Source organism: Astatotilapia calliptera, chromosome 16, assembly GCF_900246225.1.
Source record: "Astatotilapia calliptera chromosome 16, fAstCal1.2, whole genome shotgun sequence".
In the NCBI taxonomy this organism is placed as follows: Eukaryota; Metazoa; Chordata; class Actinopteri; order Cichliformes; family Cichlidae; genus Astatotilapia; species Astatotilapia calliptera.
The window spans coordinates 12,244,878-12,267,058 of NC_039317.1; the positions used below are offsets into that span (position 1 = coordinate 12,244,878).

The following is a 22,181-nucleotide window of genomic DNA, read 5'->3' on the forward strand; positions in this document are numbered from 1 at the left end:
AGTGCTTCTTCAAGCAAACAAACACGAACAAAGCCCCCGTGTATTGTGGTAAAATGATTGAAAGCCACAATGATTTGTTTGCAAAGTTTAAATGCATGTTAATGGTTATGAAAGCTTTAGGGTAACACAGACCTCCGTGTTTCTCAACAATTCAGCGATCTTACAGGTGAGAATTTAAAACACATTCAGGATTATAAGTGTGTAAAGAGCACACATGAAACACTTTAAAACAAAGACGTCTTTTATTGGTTATCAGCTAGCTTGTTTTAAAGAACCACAAAAAAACAGTCCTGATTTTGGCAACGGTTACCTACAGCATACACCAAAATGTATACTGTGCATGTAGTGTTAAGCTTTGATGCACAGCATGGCATCCAGGAGGTTGTCTGTATGTCTGATATGCGCTGTGATGAAACCGTGGCTCTTCAAAAGCAGGCTATATTCAGTTGCGCTCCTCTGTTTCCCCTCGCTCATGCTAAGGGCCTGCAGCAGCCCACGACTGGGGCCCCTTCTGTCTTCATCCAGGAAGATCTCGCTTAGCAGGAGTCCACAGCCTAGCAACATGAAACATAAGCAGACACAGAACATCAGAGAACAGATTTGTACTCCCTTTTCGCTCTTTACATTATGTTTCCACAAAAAAGTATTGCATAAGCAAGGCAGCACTCTGACTTGGCTTTAAGCCTTCGTCTTTTTCAACACTGAGCTCTTTGCAACAGCGGTTCAGAACAAAGACATTGTTAAACCCAAACTAACCAGCACCTATCGTTTTAGCACAGCATGAGAATCAATCGGTCAAATCAGTTTCAAGCATCTGCAGAAAAAGAGCTTTTGAAGAATGAGAATATTATACTCAGCATTAACAATATGCTTTCTGTTTGAAGCGATGTTTGGCTGACATTCACTGTTCAGTAAAGATAAGTACTCATATGAGTGAATATAGCTTTACAAACCTGCTGTGCATGCATCTGCGATTTTACTCAGCAGTATATGCACTTTCTCATCAGGCAGGTCATGAAGAATCCTCGCCAGGATATACAAGTCTGCTTTGGGTAATTCGTCTTTTAAAAAGTCTCCTGATCATAAAGAAAGTGAAAAAAAGCCCTCAAATTAATCACAGATTGAGCGGAATTTGTTGGCATATTTGTCACTCTGTCTAATATGATCCAAACAATCTTTCAGTCACAATTTTCAGTGTCACAAAACAACTGACCTGCTACAAATGATACCCTGTTGTCTGGGTGCTGTGGATGGAAAAATTCATTCAACTCGACAACAGCAGGTAAGTCAAACACTGTTACAGACAATCCAGGATGAGCTTCGGCGAATTCATAAGCCAAGGCACCGGTGCACCCTGAGACAGTGAATTAAGACAAAAGATGTAGAGCAGTGGTTTCATATTCAGTGACAAGCTGTAACGTTTTGCATTCTTTTCTTACCTCCGAGATCACAGGCTGACTTATAGGTGGAGAGGTCAAATGCCGTTGCTATGGTTTTCCCTGTAATTTTTGCAATGTTGTGCATGGCCTTCATGAATCTCAGTTTGCCTTCCCGACTGCTGGAGGAAGTTTCCTTTAAAGAGAGAAGGTGAGTTTGAATATGCTCTCACCAGCACCGCAGATATATGACACAGAAATCAGAGATAGCCACCTGAAGCATTTGCTTGCTAAAGGCCTTCTCACGCTGGCTGGTGCCCTCCTGCACAGCACTCTCAAGGTGGGAGAAAAGTGGCCACATGGTTTCGTTACAGTGCTGGAGGTAGCCATGCAGTGAACACGGGGCATCTGACCTCAGAAAATCTGTGGCCAGATCTGCGTTCTCATACACTGGCTTTTGGCATGCTAACAACAGAGTGACAGCAAGATATTTCCAAATTAAGTATTAAATGCCTGCTGCTGAAGGCAAGGGAAAAATATCATGATGCAATTAATAAGAGAGCTGGCTAACCTTTCTCTATACTCTTCAACAATCCCAGAGATACACAGGCTTCCAGCAGACATTCGGTCCCCTTTGCAGATGCTTTGATCTCCTGGGCCACCTGTGCTGCATCCAGCCCAGGCCGGCTATGTAGCAGGTCAAACAAACACAACTTGGATGCTGTAAAAAGTGCCTGCAATGTTTTTGGAAAAGTAGAAGGGAATGCAGAAACAAAGTTAGCTTTTTTTCCCCTTTTATGTTGATGTGAGATTGTTGTTAACGAAAAGCATATGCTTCCTGGTTCTTCAAATAGTAACACAAACATTTCTATTCATAGCAAAGTGCATGATTTACTGTATTCCACTACAGCTGCATACCAGTGAGCTACCATCTCAACTAAAAACTATTGTTCTCTAGTTCATTATTTACTTTATTTTCTTTAGAGACAGACAACAAGATCAGCAACAATCTGTGTGCTAAATGTAAAAAAAGTAAACAGAGTTTGCTGATGTTTCCCACATCCAGCTCATAGTTATGGATGAATGAACTGGATTTATACCACGCATTAAATAACACATTATGATTGCCTGTAAAGGTTTGATAACCATAACTTAAGGTGTTATTGTGATCACTTTTTCTATTTTTTCACATTTTACCACAATCATTCAGAATATTCAGGACTTAGAAAGCCTCGCTTGATTTGATAGGCGTAAGCCAAAGCAGTTCAGGACCTGAGAGGAACTTCTCCTTTCTACTGACAATGACTTTCACAAACAGATTTAGCAAACACAGCAGTAATCTTCTACTGTGCAGTGCCACCTTCTCAAAGTGGAAACTTGTGAACTTTAGCCTGACAGTCTCGTAAGCAACTAAAGCAACATCTGGGTAAGACAGTCATTTGAAAAGCTGGACTATTCAAACTGAGATTTTTGACAGCAACCACCAAATGTTTATCTGGAAGAAACTAAAATAAGCAGCATTTAATGGAAGAAGAGCAACTTGCCCGCTGTTAAATACAAATATGTGGGTGGAAAGACTGAGATTTAGTGATGTGTGGGAACTGGTACCACAGGAAACACTCTGCACATGTGAATGTATTGCACTACATATCAAACTTTAAATGCAATTGTTCCAGTTTTGTTTACCAAAAGGTTTTTAATTCCCTTCTTTTAACGTCGAAAACCCAGAAATGTGTTTTAGCTCAATATTTTGCACAAACCTGTATTTATTATTTGCTTAAATCTGTGTCCTCAAGATTTGTGGTCACCTTAAGCTTCACAGGCAACTTGCAGGGTACACAGGAAGTCACATAAACGTATCAAGAAATATGTCAGCACATGTCTCTGTGCAAAACCACCGCAGATTGGTTTCACTGATTTGCTTGTATAGAGTGGAAGCTTTATTTTGCAAAAATAGTGAGCTTTGGATGCAGTTAACTCAAGACAACTCAAGGTTTTAAGCTGAGCTACGTTACTCATTACATCTTGTGGAAGCCAACTACACAAAGAACAAACGCATAAAGTTGACATTTTTTCTGTAACAGGTCTTTTACAGAAAGGACTTTTTTTTTTATACAAAGGCACTGATTACCTTTGATGCTTTGAATCCATCCATCAGTTCACAGATTCGCTCCAAGTCTCCTCTTGTAGGTTCAGTCACCTGCCCTCTCCTTGTTATCGATGGTAATGTTGCATTGTCATGAAGCTTGACCTTCCTGTTGTCTGTATGTTTAGACGTGCTATTGACCAATGTCTGTGAACTTTCACTTTCACTGTCTTCTCTTTTTACCTATGGGAAGATTTTCTATAAATAGTGTCAAAAGGCGACAGATTTTTGTTATAGAGTTATAAAAACAAACCTTAAGGGCAGGACTGGCTGTGGGGGTGATCTGGGTGTGGAGTCTTTGAATGTCACAGGGGCTGCTTGGTCTGCGAACGGATGAGTTGTGGCTGGGCAGAGCTTGTGAGCTGGAGGGGGGCTGGGTGGGTACTGAGATGGGAAGATTGTCGCTGCAGCTTGGAAGGGTAGACGTGCTTTTCAAAGAGGAAGTACAAAAATTGTAAATAAGGTCTAGCTGTTTGCAGAAGTGGTTGAGGGGAAAACCCACAACATTGAGAAAGTCTCCATGGACATACTCGACCAGCATGCCACCCAGAGCCTGAATACCATAGCCACCAGCCTTGTCCCTGAGACACACACAGAAAGGTTTCACTTGTACAAACACATACTGTAAATGATCAGCTGTTTACTGGATGCATTCTGCAACAGTTTCACACTATTTCTGAACTGAGCAGAATTGTCATAGTTTGCTGACTCGTGTCAAATGGGACAAGGCAAACACAGCTGGAACAAAATCAGGCATCAAAGTCCAAAAAGCAACAAGTTCATGAAACTCACAAGCAGTTAAATGACCTCCATTGATCGAATACTTAGAAAGAGTCAACAATAACTGTTACAAATGTGAAAAGTTAAAAAGATCACACTTACATGGGCTCACCACTATTGATGTACTCCCATAGCATATCTTCTGAGAGATCAGCAAACTTCACTTTAGTTTCTTCGTAGAAATCTACCAGCTGGTAATCGACTTCTTCATCTTGAAGGCAGCATTGAAGAAATGAAAAAAAGAGTCGCAAGACCAATAAATGTCTTCTACATATTTATGGCAGAAATGTTTCTCTTACTATTTTTGCTTAAAACATCTGTGCTAGTGATCTGTAATAGGGAACTGCTTCTTTCTGAATTTCTTTCATTTTACAGAAAAATAAAGTACAAGTGTGACAGTTTCTGAGTCTGTACTTACTTTCTTTTTCATGGCAGAGGACAATAGCTACACCAGTGAACACACTGTGCTCTTTACCACTCAAACTGGAAGAGAAAGACAAAATCACCATGATATCTTTTTCCATTTTATGGTTTTTTAATGTTAACTCTGAATGTTTCCCATTGACACAGACCTTGACAGCATCCTATAAGCATCATGTTTGTCCACTGGTTTCTCCAGAATCATGCCATCTACAGTCTGTGAAATAAACAGTTGGCTAGAGTGAATAAAGAAAAACTTTACAGTAGCCATTAAGAAAATGCATTTGCTTTTGTGCTTTTTTCTGTCTTACCACAATTGTGTCAGCCCCAATAACTATATCTGGAGTCTTCAGGTGTTTCTAAAGTAAATCAAGACAAAGTGTTCTCAGTGATGACATCTGACTGAATAAATTCTATTATTTGTCATAAAAAAGTAGCTTATCTTACAAAGGGCATCCTCCTGGCTACCTCCAGGGCCTTTTGCTTGGCTGTCTCAACAGCATACTCATGAGGTGCTTTGAAAAGCCCTTTATCGAGGGTTTCCTTAAACCAGGACGGCACAACCTCGAAACGTAAACCCTGACAGATAAGAGGGCAAAGCAAACAAAACACTTGTTATATTTAATAGGACTTACGCCACTCTTATCAGATTTACCAACCTATGAAAAATCCAGTCAGTATGGGTTTCTTAAATCAATAATCCTTTAAATTAAGTTTAAAGTAGTTCCTTCAGTGAACTAGCTATACATGTTTTTATTTGACATGGCTTTTCTAGCGGTGTCAAATAAATAAATTTGTACCCAATGATTGATTTGAACTCTGTTATTTTTTCTAAATTTTGCTCTGTAAATCTGCTCTCTTAATGTGGATTTGTCTGCTTTTTATACTTTAATACAACTGCTAATTTTTAACCAACACCATAAAACTGCCATGTTTTAAAGAACTTAAAAATCAAATGTCTTCTCCCTTTTTCCTTCTATTTCACCCATTATAATGAACCAGACTACATGCTAGGGATGATGATGAGATGATTTTTTACCTACTAGGGTTTTACACATTTACACTCAGTCCTATTGTGCAAACTCAAACTACATTCTGTGAATATACGGAATAATAAGGAATAACAAGGGAATAATCAGGAAAACGCATACTGCACTGCGGAGAATCTCAAGTCTTCTAGGAGAAGCGCTGGCCAGCACAACCAGTTTACCAGCAAGCTTGGAAATGACTGGGTTCAGCACCATGGTGGCCTTTAGGTCGAACTGCCAACAAGGTGAACAGAGTTAAACATTACAGATGTGTCCTCTGCGGCTCCCTTATATCAGAGCTAATTTTATCATAACATGAAATTAGCTCTGATATTTTAAAAAAATATATTATTTATGTATTTTACAGGATCCAACTTGTGTTTGTAAACTGTATTTTAAGATTTAAAGAAAGAACAATTCTCGCCTCTGAGCATATATAACACGAGGATGTATTGTGTTCACGCACAATTAACAATGACCTTAAAGAATACAGTGAGCACTTTAGAGAAATCCCCACTCAGTTGCATAAAATCTTAGCAAATAATTTATTGCATAAAGTCAGCAAATAAAGACAACTTCATATTTCAGGAAGCATCGGGCGTAAGTAGCATAGCATTACACAACAGGTATATTTTACACAAGTAAGACATTGACAGCGTTATGAAACTCGACGAACACAGTTCACAACACTAAAGATCTGCTTTAATTACTCTGCTGTTAGCAACACTAATTCATTTGAGCTAACTTGTGCTAGTTTGCGGCGTTTAAAGCTGCGGAGCGAGAAGAAAGAGGAAAAAAATTAACCACGAGTGAACAAAATGTTACTGCAACGTTTGGCGACCAAGTTCACCCCAAAGTGACATGGTTAAAATCTCTCATGTGTTCACTATTATACTATAGTACATGTATATAGCAGCTGTCCTTCTTACCTGTACAACTCGGGGAAACTGACAGCAGGACCCGCCTGCTGCGTCACGACGCATGCGTGATGACGTAATAAAGTAGGCGTCTCGAAGAAACGCACACCAGTTCCACCAGTAAACTACTGCTACTACTTACGACTACTGCTACTCAGGGCTGGACTGGGACAAAAAAAAAAAAAAAAACAGCCTAGGCATTTTGACTAGTGACCGGCCCACCATGGCATTATAGGAAAAGTCATAAAGCCTTTGTAATAAACTTAAACCTACACCATCTTCCCAATTCTGGTATTCTAAACAGTACTTAGCAAAAATATAAAACAACCTAATTTATAATTACATATACCCAGAGATGGGCAGTACTCACTCCTGCTTTACAGGTGAAAATAGAGCAACAGGACCGCTAGTCTTTGATTTTATTTATATTCTGCTGTGTTTTACTTGCATCTATTTGAAAGACTGAGTGTAAACACAAAAAATATTTTATTTTATGTGCTGGAACGTGCAGAAAATAGGTTTAAATGTTAAACTACTTTCTTCAAGCCAGAGAATGTTGCATATAATTTAATTTTTGCTTGATGCATAAAGTTAAAAGATTAAAACTGATAAAACAAGTTTAAAAAAAGAGACTTTTCCATTTGATTACATTTTGTATGATGGATTATGCAGAAAAAGTAGAATTGGGCTGACAGATCTATCGCTTTATCACCTATTCAGGTTGTAAATCGTGTTTTTAAAAAGTAGCTAAGTAACTAAGTAATTAATTACTTTTGAAAATAAGTAATCAGTAAAGTAACTGGATTACTTTTTGGGGAAGTAATCAGTAATTAGTTACTGATTACTTTTTTCAAGTAACTTGACCAACACTGCATATACCTAACTAATAGGGTTGCCAACTCCCAGGAAAAAAAGAAAAGAAAAAAAAATAGGGAACCACTCCCCCACCCTCTGCCTCAAGATGCTTAATTGACAAAACCAATTTTAATTGAATGCACATATAAAACAAATGCACAGAAATCTATTATTTTTCTCCAGTAATCAAATAGATTCAACATCTTTCTTCAACAGAATTGCAGATTGCACAGATGGTACCTTTCCAAAGGAAAGAATACAATCCGGTCCTTAAGTGATGACATGACGAATCCTACTTCCGGGCCTAAAGTAGTCTGCGTTTAATATGGCTTTTGTGTTGTTAACATGTTTAATGTTATGTATTTTCTTCTATTTAATCTCAAAAAGCTCCTAAAACAGTCAGTGATCACTGTTGACCTCCCTCGGCTTTTATTACCGCTAATCATTTATTTAAGCTCAGTTTTTAAAACCTTAGGATGTAACTACAGCCCAGCCCATGCAGTAGTATATGAATGACTAACCTCGTATTATGGATGGATTATCTCAGTTGTTCTCCTGGCTGAAGTTTGGTCCTTTTACAGCATCCTGCCATGCGATTACATTTGTTCCTGACCACCGAGAACACTCACGTTAACTTAACTTTTATCGAGTGGAAAAAAAGTTAGCTTGTTTATATTATGCTGTGTCGCTAGCGGTCACGTAGCACATCATTATATACCAGCTAGCCAAACTTCAGTAACCCTACAAACCTCACTGCTGTTTAGTTTTCTGTCTTCACTAATGTTGGAAGTGATAGCAGAGCTGTACGTTTTAATTTGTTTCCAAAACCCCGCAGTCAGGACATGCTATATTGTATTTAGATAGAAGCTAGCGAGCTAACTTCCTGCTAACTTCTAACTCCGTTAAATGTCATAAATTCCGTTTTCTTGGATGCCTGGATGTTAAACTCAATTGTTACACCTGGTAGAGCAGAACGCTGATCATTTTATTAAAGATGACAGACTTTAGACAGTTTTTCAACTCTCAGTAATGCCATAGTGATCGTTTGATATATGGACCTGCAGCGGAGTTTAGGCCCAGACACGGCTAGTGACGTCAGACTTAACGACCAGATAGGGCTTTGGAGTTGACGTAACGCCGCAATGCATTGTGGGAGCGCGGCGCCATTTGAGAAGGCCACGAATCAAAACAAACACACTGTGTTGGAAGGACGACTTCCAGAACCATGCTCAAAATCAGCTCAAAAGTCAAAGGACTGTATCGAGACAGATTGCGCCCGGACGCCAAGAGACGGTACTTGGAAAAAATAGCGTGCACTGGTAATGTGGACCCGTATGAAATACGGCAGTGGAGTAGAAACCCTGAAGACCTACCGCCATTGTCCTACCCTGATACCTTCTCGTACCTTGTCTGTGGAGTCAGTGCATACACCGCGAATCATTTTCGGAATTATAAATCCCTGGAGGCGCACATCTAATTCACAAACGGTTGGGTACAAGAGTTGGCCGCTTTTGAGCCTCCACGTTGTGAGTACGTTGACCATATGACCAAGATACAGCCAGAGGTTGCACATAACATTGACTTCTCCTCAGCAGCTGCCCCAAAAATTCCTCTAGAAGAAAAGATAAACACACCGTCCGAAAAAAAAGGCAAATTCCACTCACTACTCTGGAGAAGTTGTCACCGATAAGCTACTCCATAAACAGAACACAGTTCTGCTGCATCACACATTAAGATGTTTGTTCTAATTTTCTATGACCTCAGCGCATTGAAATTAAAACTAAAAGCCTATAAAGAGCAATATGAATTTCTTTAGAATTTGAATGAAAATGTCGGGAGCACACCAACAAAAAATGATGGCAGAGAACTCGATATCAGCTCATCTCACCGCTGCCAACCAAGCCTGATGTTTACGTTTGGTAACATCAGATACATGAGATCCCTCATGTTGCTTTCAGGAGGGGAAACGATAAAAAGAGAGCCCATTTTCCAGCTTATTCCCTTCTCGATCGTGCGATCTAACATTGCAACCGACAACATAGCAAGTACGAGCCATAGCTGATGTTCCCATGTGCTTTCGCCCCTGTAGCCCTTTGTTTGGCCTACTAAGATGGCGGCTCGACCAAAAATCGTGGCCACGCCCCCTCCCGTGACATCACGCTCCAAAGCCCTATAACTTACTAGGGTATATGCTAACCTTAATACTTACTGAATACAATAATGGATTTTTATACATTTTAAATCAGATGAAAACTTTGGTTGTAAGATTCAGATAAATATTTAATAAAAGCTAGACATAAGAATAAGAAAGAAAAGTATTTCTTTGTGCCCCCTTTTCCCTGTTAATGCCCTACCTGCCCCCCTGGCAAAACTTTGCTAGACCCGTCCCTGCACAGTTACCAGCTGTCAGCTACAAAGGATCCTGGTGTTATTTGTCTCTCAGCAACAGTTCATAACTTCCCTTCAACCTAAAATGTAAACCTGTTTCTCCATCACCTGTTCATCTGTGATGATTCAGTAAGGACATCTCCTGGTTTCATCTTCATGTTTCCCTCTCACCACATATCCAAACAGACATCATGACCAGCAGCTTTTACAGCTGTGGCTCCAGCAAACATCAGCTGATACTAGAAATTAATATTAAATAAATGCTAACAACAGCTGATCAAGCTTCAACGTGCTGCTGTTGTTTAATGCGACCTCCGCTGGTTTCCTCTTTCTGGCGCAGAGAGAAAAGCCGATCAGCTGATCACTGATCAGTTTCATGATTGAATTAGTAACTTTCTAGCTGAAGTAGTACGGGACAAATCGCGTTCCTTCTCACCTCAACTTTAAAGTTCGACCTCCTCGGCTGTAATTGGTCCAGCCCAGAGTCGATCATGACCAACTGGTCAATCCACCACCATTCATTTATACCATTAAAAAAAAAGAAAAGAAATAAAACCCCATCGGCCCATTAAAACGAAAAATCAGGAGCGGCCAGTCCAGCCTTGCTACTACTAATAATAAAAGAAGTAATAGTAATAATAATAACAATTTTATTTATATTATGGAAGAAACTGAGACACACATGTGTATGTATATATATATGTATATATATATATATATATATATATATATATATACATATATATATATATACACACACACACACACACACACACACACACACACACGTGTGTCTATATATATATATATAGACACACGTGTGTGTATATATATACACACACAGTACAGAGAGAAGGTATTTAAAAAAAATAATGAGATACATTGTTACAAAGTCAAAAACAGTGCGGCTCATACAACATATTTGATTTATGCTACATAATTGCACATGCTACATATATTCTAAAAACAACTGTTATATGAATGTTTGTTAAAATATAGATATATACATATAAGCTACATCATTAAAACTACCTGCATAAGATTGTGTAGATCCCTATCAGTCAGCCAAACCACTTCTGATGCAGTGGCACAAGGACAAGGGACCCCTGGGGTGTCCTGTGGGTTGTGGCACCAGGCTTTTGCCAGAAACTCTTTGTGCCCGAGTGATTGTGGGGGTCTGTCTTTTGTGGATTGGGATTATTCCAGCTCATGATCAGATTTCTGTCTGGCTTGGAAAATCCACTTAACAAATCCTGCATTTGTTAAAGTCAGATCAGAAATAATAAGGGGAAACAGGGTTTTCCACCTATGACAAATGTGCTTTGTAATGAGGTGATGGATTCTTTAAAATAAATAGAAAGCTAATGCAGGGATGATAACTAGTTACCCAAGACACACAGCTGCTCTTCATGTTCATTTATTCTGTTATACACACACACAAAGAAAAAACAAACAAAAAAACCCCAACTGGCACAAATGATTTTGAGATTTGACTCAAGACAAAGAGCTTCTCTGACTCAGAGTAACCCGCTCTGACTTCCTTTCTGAAGTCTTTCTTCCCCTTTGACCCATTCTCGCTCTATGCTGTGGTGATTGTGGTTTCAAAAACACCTTTCTCTGTGCTCATTCTTGACCTCACTGCGCAGAGTACAAAGTCTCTTTATTTTCCATCTTCATTGAATCTCCACTGCTCAAACTCTGCAGATGTATTATCTCTCTCAGCTTTTGTCTGAAGTCCTTACATGCAAAGTAGTAAATGAATGGGTCGAGGCAGCTATTTAGACAGCTGAAGCACAGAGACAGCTTGTAGGCTGTGTAGATAGACTTCTTATAGTAGAGTCTCAGCACGCTATGTATCAGCAGGAGGATGTTGTTTGGACCAAAGCAGAATGTGAAGACTAAGAGAACAATGACTGCCAGACGGATTGCTCTCTTTTTCTGGGATGTCTTTGAATCACTGGCCAGCTTGCGTATGACACTGATGTAGCAGAATGATGTCACACAGAACGGAAAGAGAAAGAGAACGAAGACCATGCTGAAGAGGAAGGCTGCCCAGGCCGCCATGGATGGAAGCATTTCTGTCTTCAGTATATCAAAACAGGTTGTAATGTTAAGCTGAGGAACGCGATAGGTCAGGTCTGTCGTCATCAGTGGATACAGAGTGCTCAGGACCAAACCCCACATGACGAAGCAGCTGATAAAAGCGATCAGTCTCTTCTTCCTGATCCGCCTGAACAGCATGGGCCTGACAATGCCCAGATAGCGGTCGATACCGATGGCCATCATTGTAAGGATGGAGCAGTACATATTGGAGTAGAAAACGAGGGTCACAAAACTGTAAATGGGAAGAAAGAAAAAACGTTTTCTGTTTAATTGCTGGCTGAAGTAAAAAAAATAATCAGTAACAGGTTCAGGAAAATGAAGTGAATCTCGACTACACTTTCGTATATTTTCTATTTAAAGATGTGACTACTTTCACTGTCATAGCATCAAGACTGTCACGCTCTGTCTCCCTTGAAATATCTGTATAAAATCAGTGTAATAGAAGAAAAGCTGTGGCACATGTATATATATACCTTGATATATCTATATAACTTTGTTGTCTTCAACGCAAGTTTTTTCTGCAGATTAATCAATAATCCCCCTGTCCCATTAATGTCCGAGTTTAATAAAAAGTACCTGCACATGTTTGGTCCCAGATTCCATTGATATCCTTGGAGCTGGTAGGAGATCTGAAAGGGCAGAGCAGCACCGAGAGCCATGTCGGTAAGGGTAAGATTTATCATGAAGATGATGGAAGGAGACTTGGGAGAGGTACGGAAGAGGAGAAGCCACATGGACAAGCCATTTCCCACCAAGTTAATGCCGGTGATGAATATGTACAAAATAGAGATAGAGATGGCGGCGCCAGAATTCTGCAGAAAGTTTATCGTGGCGTTGTCTAGTTTGCTGGAATTCACCTTCATGTTTGAAAGCGAGCGGTCTCTCGTCACCTGTGTGCAAGGGTTCAGAAAAGCCTTGTGAGGTTCACAGAAGACAAGTCAGTTTTTTCACAATATACTGGTGGAAGTAAAGAAATGTTATTTACACTCTAAAAATATATATGTTGGATTTACCTAAACAAGCATGCACACCAATCGCTTAATAAAAAAAGAAATAAAAAATCAAGCAGCTGAAAGTAGCCTCTAATATTACAATGGCAAGTCAGAAATCTTTTTTTAATTTTGAGTGTGAAATATTTACATTTGAGTAAGTCATGTAAATTTAATGTACCCGGCCAAAGTAACCAAGCTTAATTAATGACTCCATTTCACCATTCCTTTGTGCTGTACCCTGTTTGGTTACATGATAACAGCTTTTTGTTAACATCTGAACAGCAGCCATGGATGAGCACACCGAATGGATAAACACCGACACTGCTCTCGCCCACACAAGCATTGGAAACCACATCACTTGTTCCCAACAATGAAAGTGTAAACACAATCTTAACTCAAATGAAAATCACAGCACAACTAAAAAAAGAGAAAAGAAGTAAATCAGTGCAGAACTGTCCTGGTGACAAAAGTGTCAAAATCAACTAAAGTTAGCACTAGTGTAACATTGCATACACAATTTAAAGTACAGTTGGAGGGATTGTTTGCACTGACAGCTTGCAGCACATCTTGATGTCCTGCATTTCTCATACATCAATATAAATGACTGAGGGAAGAAAAAAACCCTCTCATCCTGTCTGAAGTGCTGTTACAAACAGTATTTTGCTGCAGAAACACGAATGATTGATCTCAAGGTGTGAAACAAATACCTTTGCCCTTATTCCAGGAATCTATTTCTGTGTTGATGTTCGCGTGCGAGCAGCACATGTGTCGGGTGGAGTTTTCACACAGGAAAAAGGTATGCATGATTTGTGGTGCAGAGTGCCAACTGTTGCTATGGCTTATTTTTTTCAATCTTGTGAAATGCTCTGGGGAGCTGATTTGTAACCTGTAGCAAACAATATCCTTAAAAGGCTTAAAACCGTAAACTGAAACTGCGAGACGATGAACGCTACAGCAAAAGCAGTGAATACAAGCACTTTTTCCTCACGCGCCATGGCCCGCATGGCAATCGTGGTGAACAAAGTTACCACATTACAAAGAAAGGTGAAATCTACAGACCACCAACTTTGAGTCATTGAAAGTTTCTTTCAGTTTTAAGCCATGGGAATTACGTTATTACTTCATCGCTGTTACTGTTAGTGACGACAACACCATTTTGGTAACTTACCCTTTTTCATTTCCTGAAAACTATTTCTCATACCACTATAAAGGCACATTTTTACTAATGTGTTCTTCAGAATTATATTTTAACATTACATAAACTCACTCACATTGCCTCTCATGAAATTTGTTCAAACTGTTGTCGCCTCAACGCTGTCGTAATCGTTTCCTTTTTTAACTTTTAACTAAAGCACATGTATTTTAAAAAAAAAAAAAAAAAAACATCATGTTGAATCTACTATTAGTGAAAAGGTAAAAATGAATACAAACCATCTAAAATAATAACAATAACAACTGGGCTCGTCTTTATTCAGTAACACACTGGGAAATAATGCGTATTGTATACAAGAGCTGAGAACTCACCTTTGCGAACACACGCTGAAGCCACAAGTTGGCATCTGAGTGTCAGTTATAGATGGGTTACAGATATTGTGACTAAGGAAGGCTGCTGAGGAAATGGGGGTTTCAACTTACGGTGCCAGAATCGCAGGAAATGGATCATGTGACAATCTTTATCCTACCAACTGCACTAACGGCCACCCATTAGATTCAGTCTTGGAAATTACTTGCAACAAGGCAGACATGTGTGACTCACCTCAAGCTTATGAGCACACGTTTACTTGCCACGTTCCCCCACATGCTCGTCTTATTCCTTCCCATGTTCGCCATAATAACTTCAGCTATGGCGCTCCTGTGTAATCGGTTATTTAGTAAAACATTGTGTGACCGAACTCTACTGAGAGCTTCTAAGAAATGAGACTGGAAATGTAAAAACCCACTATGTTTGTGTACAGATTTATAGTAAACTTCTTAAAGTCTTTGGGAGTTCCCAGAGTGTCATAGTGTCTCTTTCGCTTTTGCTCATTAAGTGAGATTATAAAGAAGAGAGAAGGCATAAAGTAAAACCTGTGACATGTATGCCAGTGTGTGGCGAGGAGGAGGAGGGGGGATAAATTTGAACAAAAACTGAGCAAAAATAACAAAGTTTAAGGACTAAAGACTATAAAGAGGGATCGTGAGAGAGTTTTTAGGTCTGAGGAAATACCAACTGCCACCTTCAACACCTATATGAAAGTGTGAACATATACCCACGAATGTGATATTACAGTTGTTAAGAGTCTTGTGAGTGAGAATGCATGTTTTTCGCACATGTACATGTGTGCTCTTATTCTGCTGGTTTCCTGTTGATTATGATACTTCTGCTTTATCTGGGGGAAAGATGACAAACTGTGTCTGTGAGGATATTCTGAAGAAAGAGCAAAAACAAAATGCATGAGCAACTTTTCTTCAATGTCACTTGCGACCCAGCCTTCAACAGTCTCACTTCACCAACTTTACTCTTCCTGCAACGACCGAATACCAACTATATTCATATGCAAACAGTAATGACTCATAACTAGCAACTGTTAATGCATATTATGCACAGGTAAATCTGGCTTCACCCAAACTGTTAGACAACCACACTAACAGAAAAAATTAACGGTTTAGTCTTTTTATTTTATCACACTTATGGAAAATTAAAGCAACAACAAAATGATCCAAGAGGTATTACATGTTTAAACACTGTCAGTTTCCATGTTGGGACACGTGCAAAAACAAAAACAAAAATATAAGGCTTTTTAAATGAATATTTGTAGCTTCCCCATTACATTTAGTTGATGGCTTTATTAGAAAACCATGCAAAGAGCATAAAAAATTAATAGTGGTCACCCATTGGTGCCATACTTTGCAATTTTACATAATTTATTTCTAGGAAATACTTTATAGAAATGTAGAGAATGTGTTCTTCCTGGCTCCTGGGTGATCAAGTACAAAGCTTGGCTCACACGCAAAAACAGGATCTCTGTTGTAGAGACAGAGACGCCTGAAAAATAGGATGGACCAAATTTAAGACACGCAAGTAAAATGGAACATTTCCCCTCATTCGCTCGCTTTTACACACAACAACACACACAAAATTTCCTGCCTGGCATTGTTTACATCCATTTTCTATACGTTCTAGTTGCAATATTCTTAGTTTACATAAAATCTATAAGAGCATTATAAAATATACATGATCTGAGAACTATAGAGGATGCAGAGGATGAGGCAATGGTCTCACAAGTAAACTACTGATGGATGCTGCCAATTAGCTGCCTCCCACAGGGATCACACTTCAATATTATCACTACACAGAATGACACATAACTGGCTCAAGTGCTGATGAAGTTGAAAGTAGCTAGCAGAGCAGTTTCAGTAGCAGCTATAGCGCCAATCTCTGAATGAGAACACAGGAAGAGCAGGGCATAAAACAAAAAAAGATTTGTTTCACTGTTGTGCTATCATTCTGGTATTCTTTCCTCCAAGTCTTCATGCTCGAGCAGGCAAAAAAACCCCAAAACAGAATCCTGACCAACACCCAAATCTCTGAATTTCATCACACCTAACACACAGAAAAATTACTACTAGGCTGCTTTTGAAGTGATTTTTCTTTCTCAGCGGGGTATATTCATCTTGAAAGCTCAGTGATAACCAGTCGAATCTGTCACCACCAACTTAGGTGAAGGATGAATAATTAACTCGTTTTTACCCCTTAAAGCGTCCACACTGCTCACTGCTCATCTTTACTTTTCTCAAAACCTTTCTCCAGCCCCGTTGCCATGGTCGCAACCTCATAACAGTGCTCCGTCCTGGATTCAGGCGAGTGGCCCACAGGGATGCAGTCGTAGCCTTTGCCTGCCGAGCTCATGCGCTTCCGGTTGCGTGCACCTGGCTGATAGAGCTGCATGGCTGGACGGTCCTGCAGGGAGAAAAGAGCGCAGGGACATGGGAGATACGCTATATAGTAGCAACTTGATTACACTGAGCCTACCTACTATGTGTGGTTACTTGCAATTTGTGATTACAATAGTGCACACTATGGGTGATTGCAGTAACTATCTCCAAGGTTAAATACCATTCATTCAATTTCTAAAAGGGATCTGCTTATTCATACACAACAAAGCAAGTTCACAGTTCTTTTGGGTGAAACTGCTGCATATAAAGCTCTACTGAAGTGTGTGAATGTGTGTGTGAATGGGTGGATGACTAGATATGTAAAGCGCTTTGGGGTCCTTAGGGACTAGTAAAGCGCTATATAAATACAGGCCATTTACCATTTACTGAAGTATTTTGTGATTCCAGTGGGAGTTGCACAGAATCTGGTAAATTGCTTCAAATAATAGGGTATTAAAAATTGTTATTTTGGGGGTTGAAAACCGTGTGGCTGAAAAAGAACAAAAGCAAACAAAAATAAGTAGTGAATTTACAGCTGCTGGCATCATCTCTGCTTGAAGCCTGAGGCTACACTAACTGACACCTAGCTCTAAACACAAATGAAGCTGTGAAACTGACAGCCTTCAAACAACAGTGTGGGTTTCACAGGTCTGAGAGTCTGGCAGGAGCAAAAAAAAAAGTTGAAAAACCCACTGATGATATCTTTGTTTATGATGCATTTAATAGTGTTTTCACAGGCCTGCTTGGAAGAAACATAAGCTGGCCTACTATCAGATGGAGACAGTCACACATAAATCAATATCTGAAACAAGTCTACACAGATGAACAAATTAGTGATGAAACAATCAGCGATCGCCTTCTCCCCATTCTCATGCTCACCTTCTCGCTCACCTTGTTTCGGAGGCGTTCCTTCCTGTTACCCAGGTCCTCTCTCTCCTCCTTTCCTATCTTGTCTCCACTGTCAGGACAGTAGGAATAGCCATGATGGTGTCCTTCTTTCTTTGCTCGGTCCTGGCAGTAGCCCTTCCCCCATTTGGTCTCATCCTTCCGCCGCATGAACTTGTCAAACTCATAGTGATGCCTCTGTCGTTTCCTCTCTTCATCTTTCCCACGGTGATCCTTATCTCTCTGCCTGCGCCCATGCTGTTCTCGCTGCTCCTTGTCACTCTCAGGCTGACCTCTAGTGGTCAGAATATAGATTGCAGAAACACCAGGTTAGACACCAGGATGCTAGTTGCAAAAGATTTGCATTATAAGACATCATGGAAGGTTTTTAAAAGTATTTTTTGGTTTTTCTGCAATACAATTTGTAATTATTAACTGTATATTAATGCTACAAAGATCAATGATTGTCCTTTAGAATACATAAAATATTGCGGCTAATATGTTATGTTAAATGCAATCAAAATATTTACGGTATTGATTTATGTTTTGGTACATATATATGTCTGAAAACTGTCCATAGGGGTGCCGTATTTTAACTAGTAGTGATCTAATTCTGTCAGCCAAAATCAAAACCAGTCAACATGTCTGAATGATTTCACAGTCCTTACTTGTCTTTGGGGTCCTTTGACTTTATTTGTCCTCCAGTTTTCTCCCATTTGCCTCTGTCTGTCTCTCCAGTGTCACTCTTGTCCTTCATTCGGTCTGAATCCACATCATCATCCCGGTCACTTTTCTTAAGGAGCTGAAGGAGCACAAATAATACAGAAAAAACTCCATGTCTACACGCCACTGCATGATCTAAACAACAATGGTTATTTAATGAGATTTTTATGCTGACTGGCTACCTTAATTTTAATGTCTTTGTCAGACAATTTCTTCTGCTTTTCTGCCTCTTTTCGCTTGCGTCTCTCCTCCTCCCGCCGCTTTCTCTTTTCCTCCTCCCTTTGCCGCTTCTTTTCAAGCTCTCTTCTTCTTCTCTCCTCTCTCTTCTCCTCTCTTATTCTCTGTCGAGGAAGATGGGACAGCTTGAAATAGATGTTTCACATTTCAAAAACACTTTGGAGATAGCTTCGCCTTCCTACCTGTTTCTCAATTTTCTTATTTTTGATGTACTCCAGCAGCGGTGTCGTCCGTTTGGCTAAAATCAAGAAACAATAGAATCAGTTAATCAATATATAAAAATCTGTGGTACGCTATTAGTAGGCAGATGGACACATGAAGATATTTTACTGTACCTATGAGCTCTCTGGTCTTGGCCTCTATCTCTCCTAGCAGTGTCTCAGGGTTGGCCATAGACTTCTCCTCGTCACAGGAGTAATTCTCCAAGAACCGCTTATATTCTGGATCTGACCCAGAATGGAACAGATACTAAATTAACAAGTTCTGACCTAAATGTGTCCTATTTAAACACTTTTGATTCTCTGAACATCCTAAACCCATGTAAGAATGACAAACTGTATTTAGGACAGCTTTAGAGCAGGACAGACTCTAATGTATTTTACCTTCTTCAATGCTCCCAGCTTTGGCATCTTTTTTCTTTAGCTTCTTCTTCGAAATCTTTTGAAAGGGAGCAAACTCTACGACTGCAGGATACTCTTGGCCTGAATAAATATTGAAACAGAAAGCAGCCCATCACTGACAGACTAGCTATCAGATAGTAACAATGGCAACAAAAGTTTTAAAGTGACCTCTTTGCCCATAAAGATTATCCTGTAACCGTAAAGCAAACATGCTTTTATTTGCATTTAACATAGCAGGATAATGTGGCCCTGTGTGCCAACAGTGATGCAGTGACAATAAAGTTAAAATGTGTTAAAAGCAGGCAAGAAGTACCTTTGTTGTCTATGAAGACATAGCCATCAAATCGGTCCCTAAACAGCAGGATATCCTCAGGGTTTTTAAAATTGATATACGCTCTGGAGAACAGGTGGGGGTACAGACTGTGAAGAGAAAATAGCATCCCAAAATTTCATAATTACATTTGTAAGAAAACAGAACTTTTAATCACCTAGTTCAGAAAATATTGATACCTTTGATCTGCTGGGAAAAACTCAAAGTAGTCATAAGATGGAAGTGGACTCAATTGCTCTTCTAGCTGCTCCTTTGACAGGTTGGGTGGGAGCCTTCGAATCACCACCTATAAGCATGTTTGCATGTTTGTTATTTTTATTTAACATTTGTTTTACACAGAAATACAGTAAGATAAATAAATCCATCAACTTTACAAAGGCACAACATATACATACCCCAAAAACCCCCTCCATATAAACTCATGTTGTTCAAAACTTGACACCAAAGAGCTACTTGAGGCAAATGCGCAGTCATTGAAACTATGAAAATATTAACTCAACAAAGAATTTAAACAGGCTCAAACACGATATAGCGATGTAATAAAACATTAGCAGTGATGGGAGCCAACACACTAAACAATTACTGAGTGTCTGCTGCAGCCATTCTTACATTCAAAGAACACGGGAATGATATTAAGGCCTAAAAGTGGGGTTACTGGGCATGCATGCTGAAAACAAGAAGTGTATCGGAGACAGTTTTGAGAATCGCCAGCAGTCGTATTCTGCATTCCGTTGAACATTACATGGGAATGTCATCATAAAATACCAACGTGAAGAGTCGTTACATGAAATGAAATCAGACTTAAACGTGACATGTAAGCTGAGAGGAGGCTGTAAGTGGGTGAATCCACGGGATCGTCGTGAATCCACTGCCTCAAACTCTCGTCGCTGTCCGCGGTGCTGAAACGATCCCTCCGCGTCTCCTCCATGACGGCCCCCCCAAGCAGCGTAAACAATGCGACACGGTTCAAAAGCTCAGCTACCCACCTTTGTAAACACCTCTTTCTTCTCTTCTTTCTGCTTAGGGTTGCCGGAAGTGTTTTCCTGCTCTCTTGGGATGTCCCTAAACTGTATCTCGACGACGCTTTTCTCCTTGCCCACGGTCATCTGGTCCTTTTCAGACCGCATCTCTCTCCATCTCCCTTCTCTTCGCCCGCGTTAAGCCACCGAGTGCTCGCGAGAATACGGTGATGTCGCGAGCGGACAGAGGCTGGAAAAGACAGCTTTGATATCCCGAAGGCCGAAAGAACAGGCGGCAAACTATTTAATCAACAAACATTGTTATCGCTTTTATAGCCTTTTTGGAGTCTCTCTCTCTGTTTTTAAGCGGTTTTATGGTATGAAGTTTACGTAGTTTCCCTGTATGGAGCTGTTGTTCTAGCTTGGTCAACAACTGAAAGAAAAGAAAAGAAAATTTAAAAACTAAAATTAAAAAAAAGCAAAACAACTAAAATAATAGAAATAAACAATTTTATAAATAAACAAGGGAAACTATCCACTTGGTTGAAAAACGCATTTATTTAGTTTAAGCATCCACAACGGTCTTTAATCAGTACCGAAAAGTACGTAAGAAACAGTTCTTGCAATAATTACACACTCCCACTCACGCAGTGTGTATGTAACTCTATAAGACAGGCTCTTTCGGTGTCACTGTGAGGATCCCGAGGTGGGCTTCATGTCGCACTGACTCGCAGACGATGAGCTGCCCGCAAAACTCCACGATTCATGGCAGGAAGACTGGCTCGCTGACCGCCCGTGGATGTCTCGACAGGGAACTGCAAAAAGGTCAACAAAGCCATCTCTTCACATCGGACTCGGCATGGATGTGCACACGGCAAACTGGCGAATTTGTCCACAGTGGAATAAACCTCACACTTTTTCAAACCTATTTTTATAAACAAGTACTTTTATTCTTTCCAAGTACAAACAAGTTTTTTTCTTTAACTCAGCACTGAACTTAGGTTGGCAGCACACTCACTACTTAGGAAGGTTTCCTTGCTGCTTCTGGTCTCTGCACACAGCCGAGGTCCCTCTGGTGTCGACTCTGAGCTCTTCATGCTGGGGACAAAAGTGGAGCAGGTGTCTAAGTCCCGGCAGACCTTATCGTGGGTGTAAATGCCGGTTGACTTAGTTGGAGTGCAGCCCATCTCTCCACGCTCTCCATTGAACAGAAGGACCCCACGGTAAATAGCACAACCCTATCTGTCCTGTGGCTCTCAGAGAAGCGATGGAGACAAGTTCGGTGTTTTCACTCGAGCTCAGAGATCCCACCCCTCTCCTTAACTGGAATAAGACACGTGAGTGGCTGCTCAATGCTGCAGGTTAGTTCAATGCTGTTGATCTGCAGCAGATTCCTGCCTTTCCAATCAGCTTTTTAAAAGTTTTAAACACTTCTCACCCACAATGGTTTTGTTTTTTTTTTTATTCCACAGAGCTAAATATATATATGGAGAAAACAAAAGCTGT

At 40.0% G+C, this 22,181-nt stretch overlaps 3 protein-coding genes across 5 annotated transcripts; all 3 read right to left on the reverse strand.

The window, feature by feature from the left end:
- Positions 1-223: 223 nt before the first annotated feature.
- asmtl (acetylserotonin O-methyltransferase-like) lies at positions 224-6,779 on the reverse strand. 2 transcript variants are annotated; one of them, XM_026145618.1, is made up of 15 exons: positions 6,680-6,779; positions 5,874-5,984; positions 5,170-5,301; positions 5,034-5,081; positions 4,875-4,939; positions 4,721-4,785; positions 4,405-4,513; positions 3,776-3,950; positions 3,508-3,705; positions 1,948-2,110; positions 1,651-1,841; positions 1,440-1,572; positions 1,214-1,354; positions 954-1,076; positions 224-554 (listed from the first exon to the last, which is right to left on the reverse strand). In XM_026145618.1, the coding sequence occupies exons 1-15, from the start codon at positions 6,731-6,733 to the stop codon at positions 349-351; spliced, it is 1,914 nt and encodes a 637-aa protein (XP_026001403.1). In that variant the 5' UTR covers positions 6,734-6,779; the 3' UTR covers positions 224-348. The 2 variants fall into 2 exon arrangements, with proteins under 2 accessions (XP_026001403.1, XP_026001402.1); XM_026145617.1 differs by having other exon boundaries at positions 3,776-4,103.
- Positions 6,780-11,311: 4,532 nt separating this feature from the next.
- On the reverse strand, positions 11,312-15,571 carry p2ry8 (P2Y receptor family member 8). Its single transcript, XM_026145539.1, has 3 exons — positions 14,530-15,571; positions 12,590-12,903; positions 11,312-12,245 (listed from the first exon to the last, which is right to left on the reverse strand). Exons 2-3 carry the CDS (start codon positions 12,874-12,876, stop codon positions 11,546-11,548), a joined length of 987 nt encoding a protein of 328 aa, XP_026001324.1. The 5' UTR covers positions 12,877-12,903; positions 14,530-15,571; the 3' UTR covers positions 11,312-11,545.
- Positions 15,572-15,661: 90 nt separating this feature from the next.
- On the reverse strand, positions 15,662-20,903 carry upf3a (UPF3A regulator of nonsense mediated mRNA decay). 2 transcript variants are annotated; one of them, XM_026145537.1, is made up of 10 exons: positions 20,703-20,903; positions 19,896-20,002; positions 19,699-19,805; positions 19,368-19,466; positions 19,101-19,211; positions 18,948-19,003; positions 18,711-18,869; positions 18,474-18,607; positions 17,812-18,100; positions 15,662-16,945 (listed from the first exon to the last, which is right to left on the reverse strand). In XM_026145537.1, exons 1-10 carry the CDS (start codon positions 20,841-20,843, stop codon positions 16,757-16,759), a joined length of 1,392 nt encoding a protein of 463 aa, XP_026001322.1. In that variant the 5' UTR covers positions 20,844-20,903; the 3' UTR covers positions 15,662-16,756. The 2 variants fall into 2 exon arrangements, with proteins under 2 accessions (XP_026001322.1, XP_026001321.1); XM_026145536.1 differs by having other exon boundaries at positions 17,800-18,100.
- Positions 20,904-22,181: the final 1,278 nt, after the last annotated feature.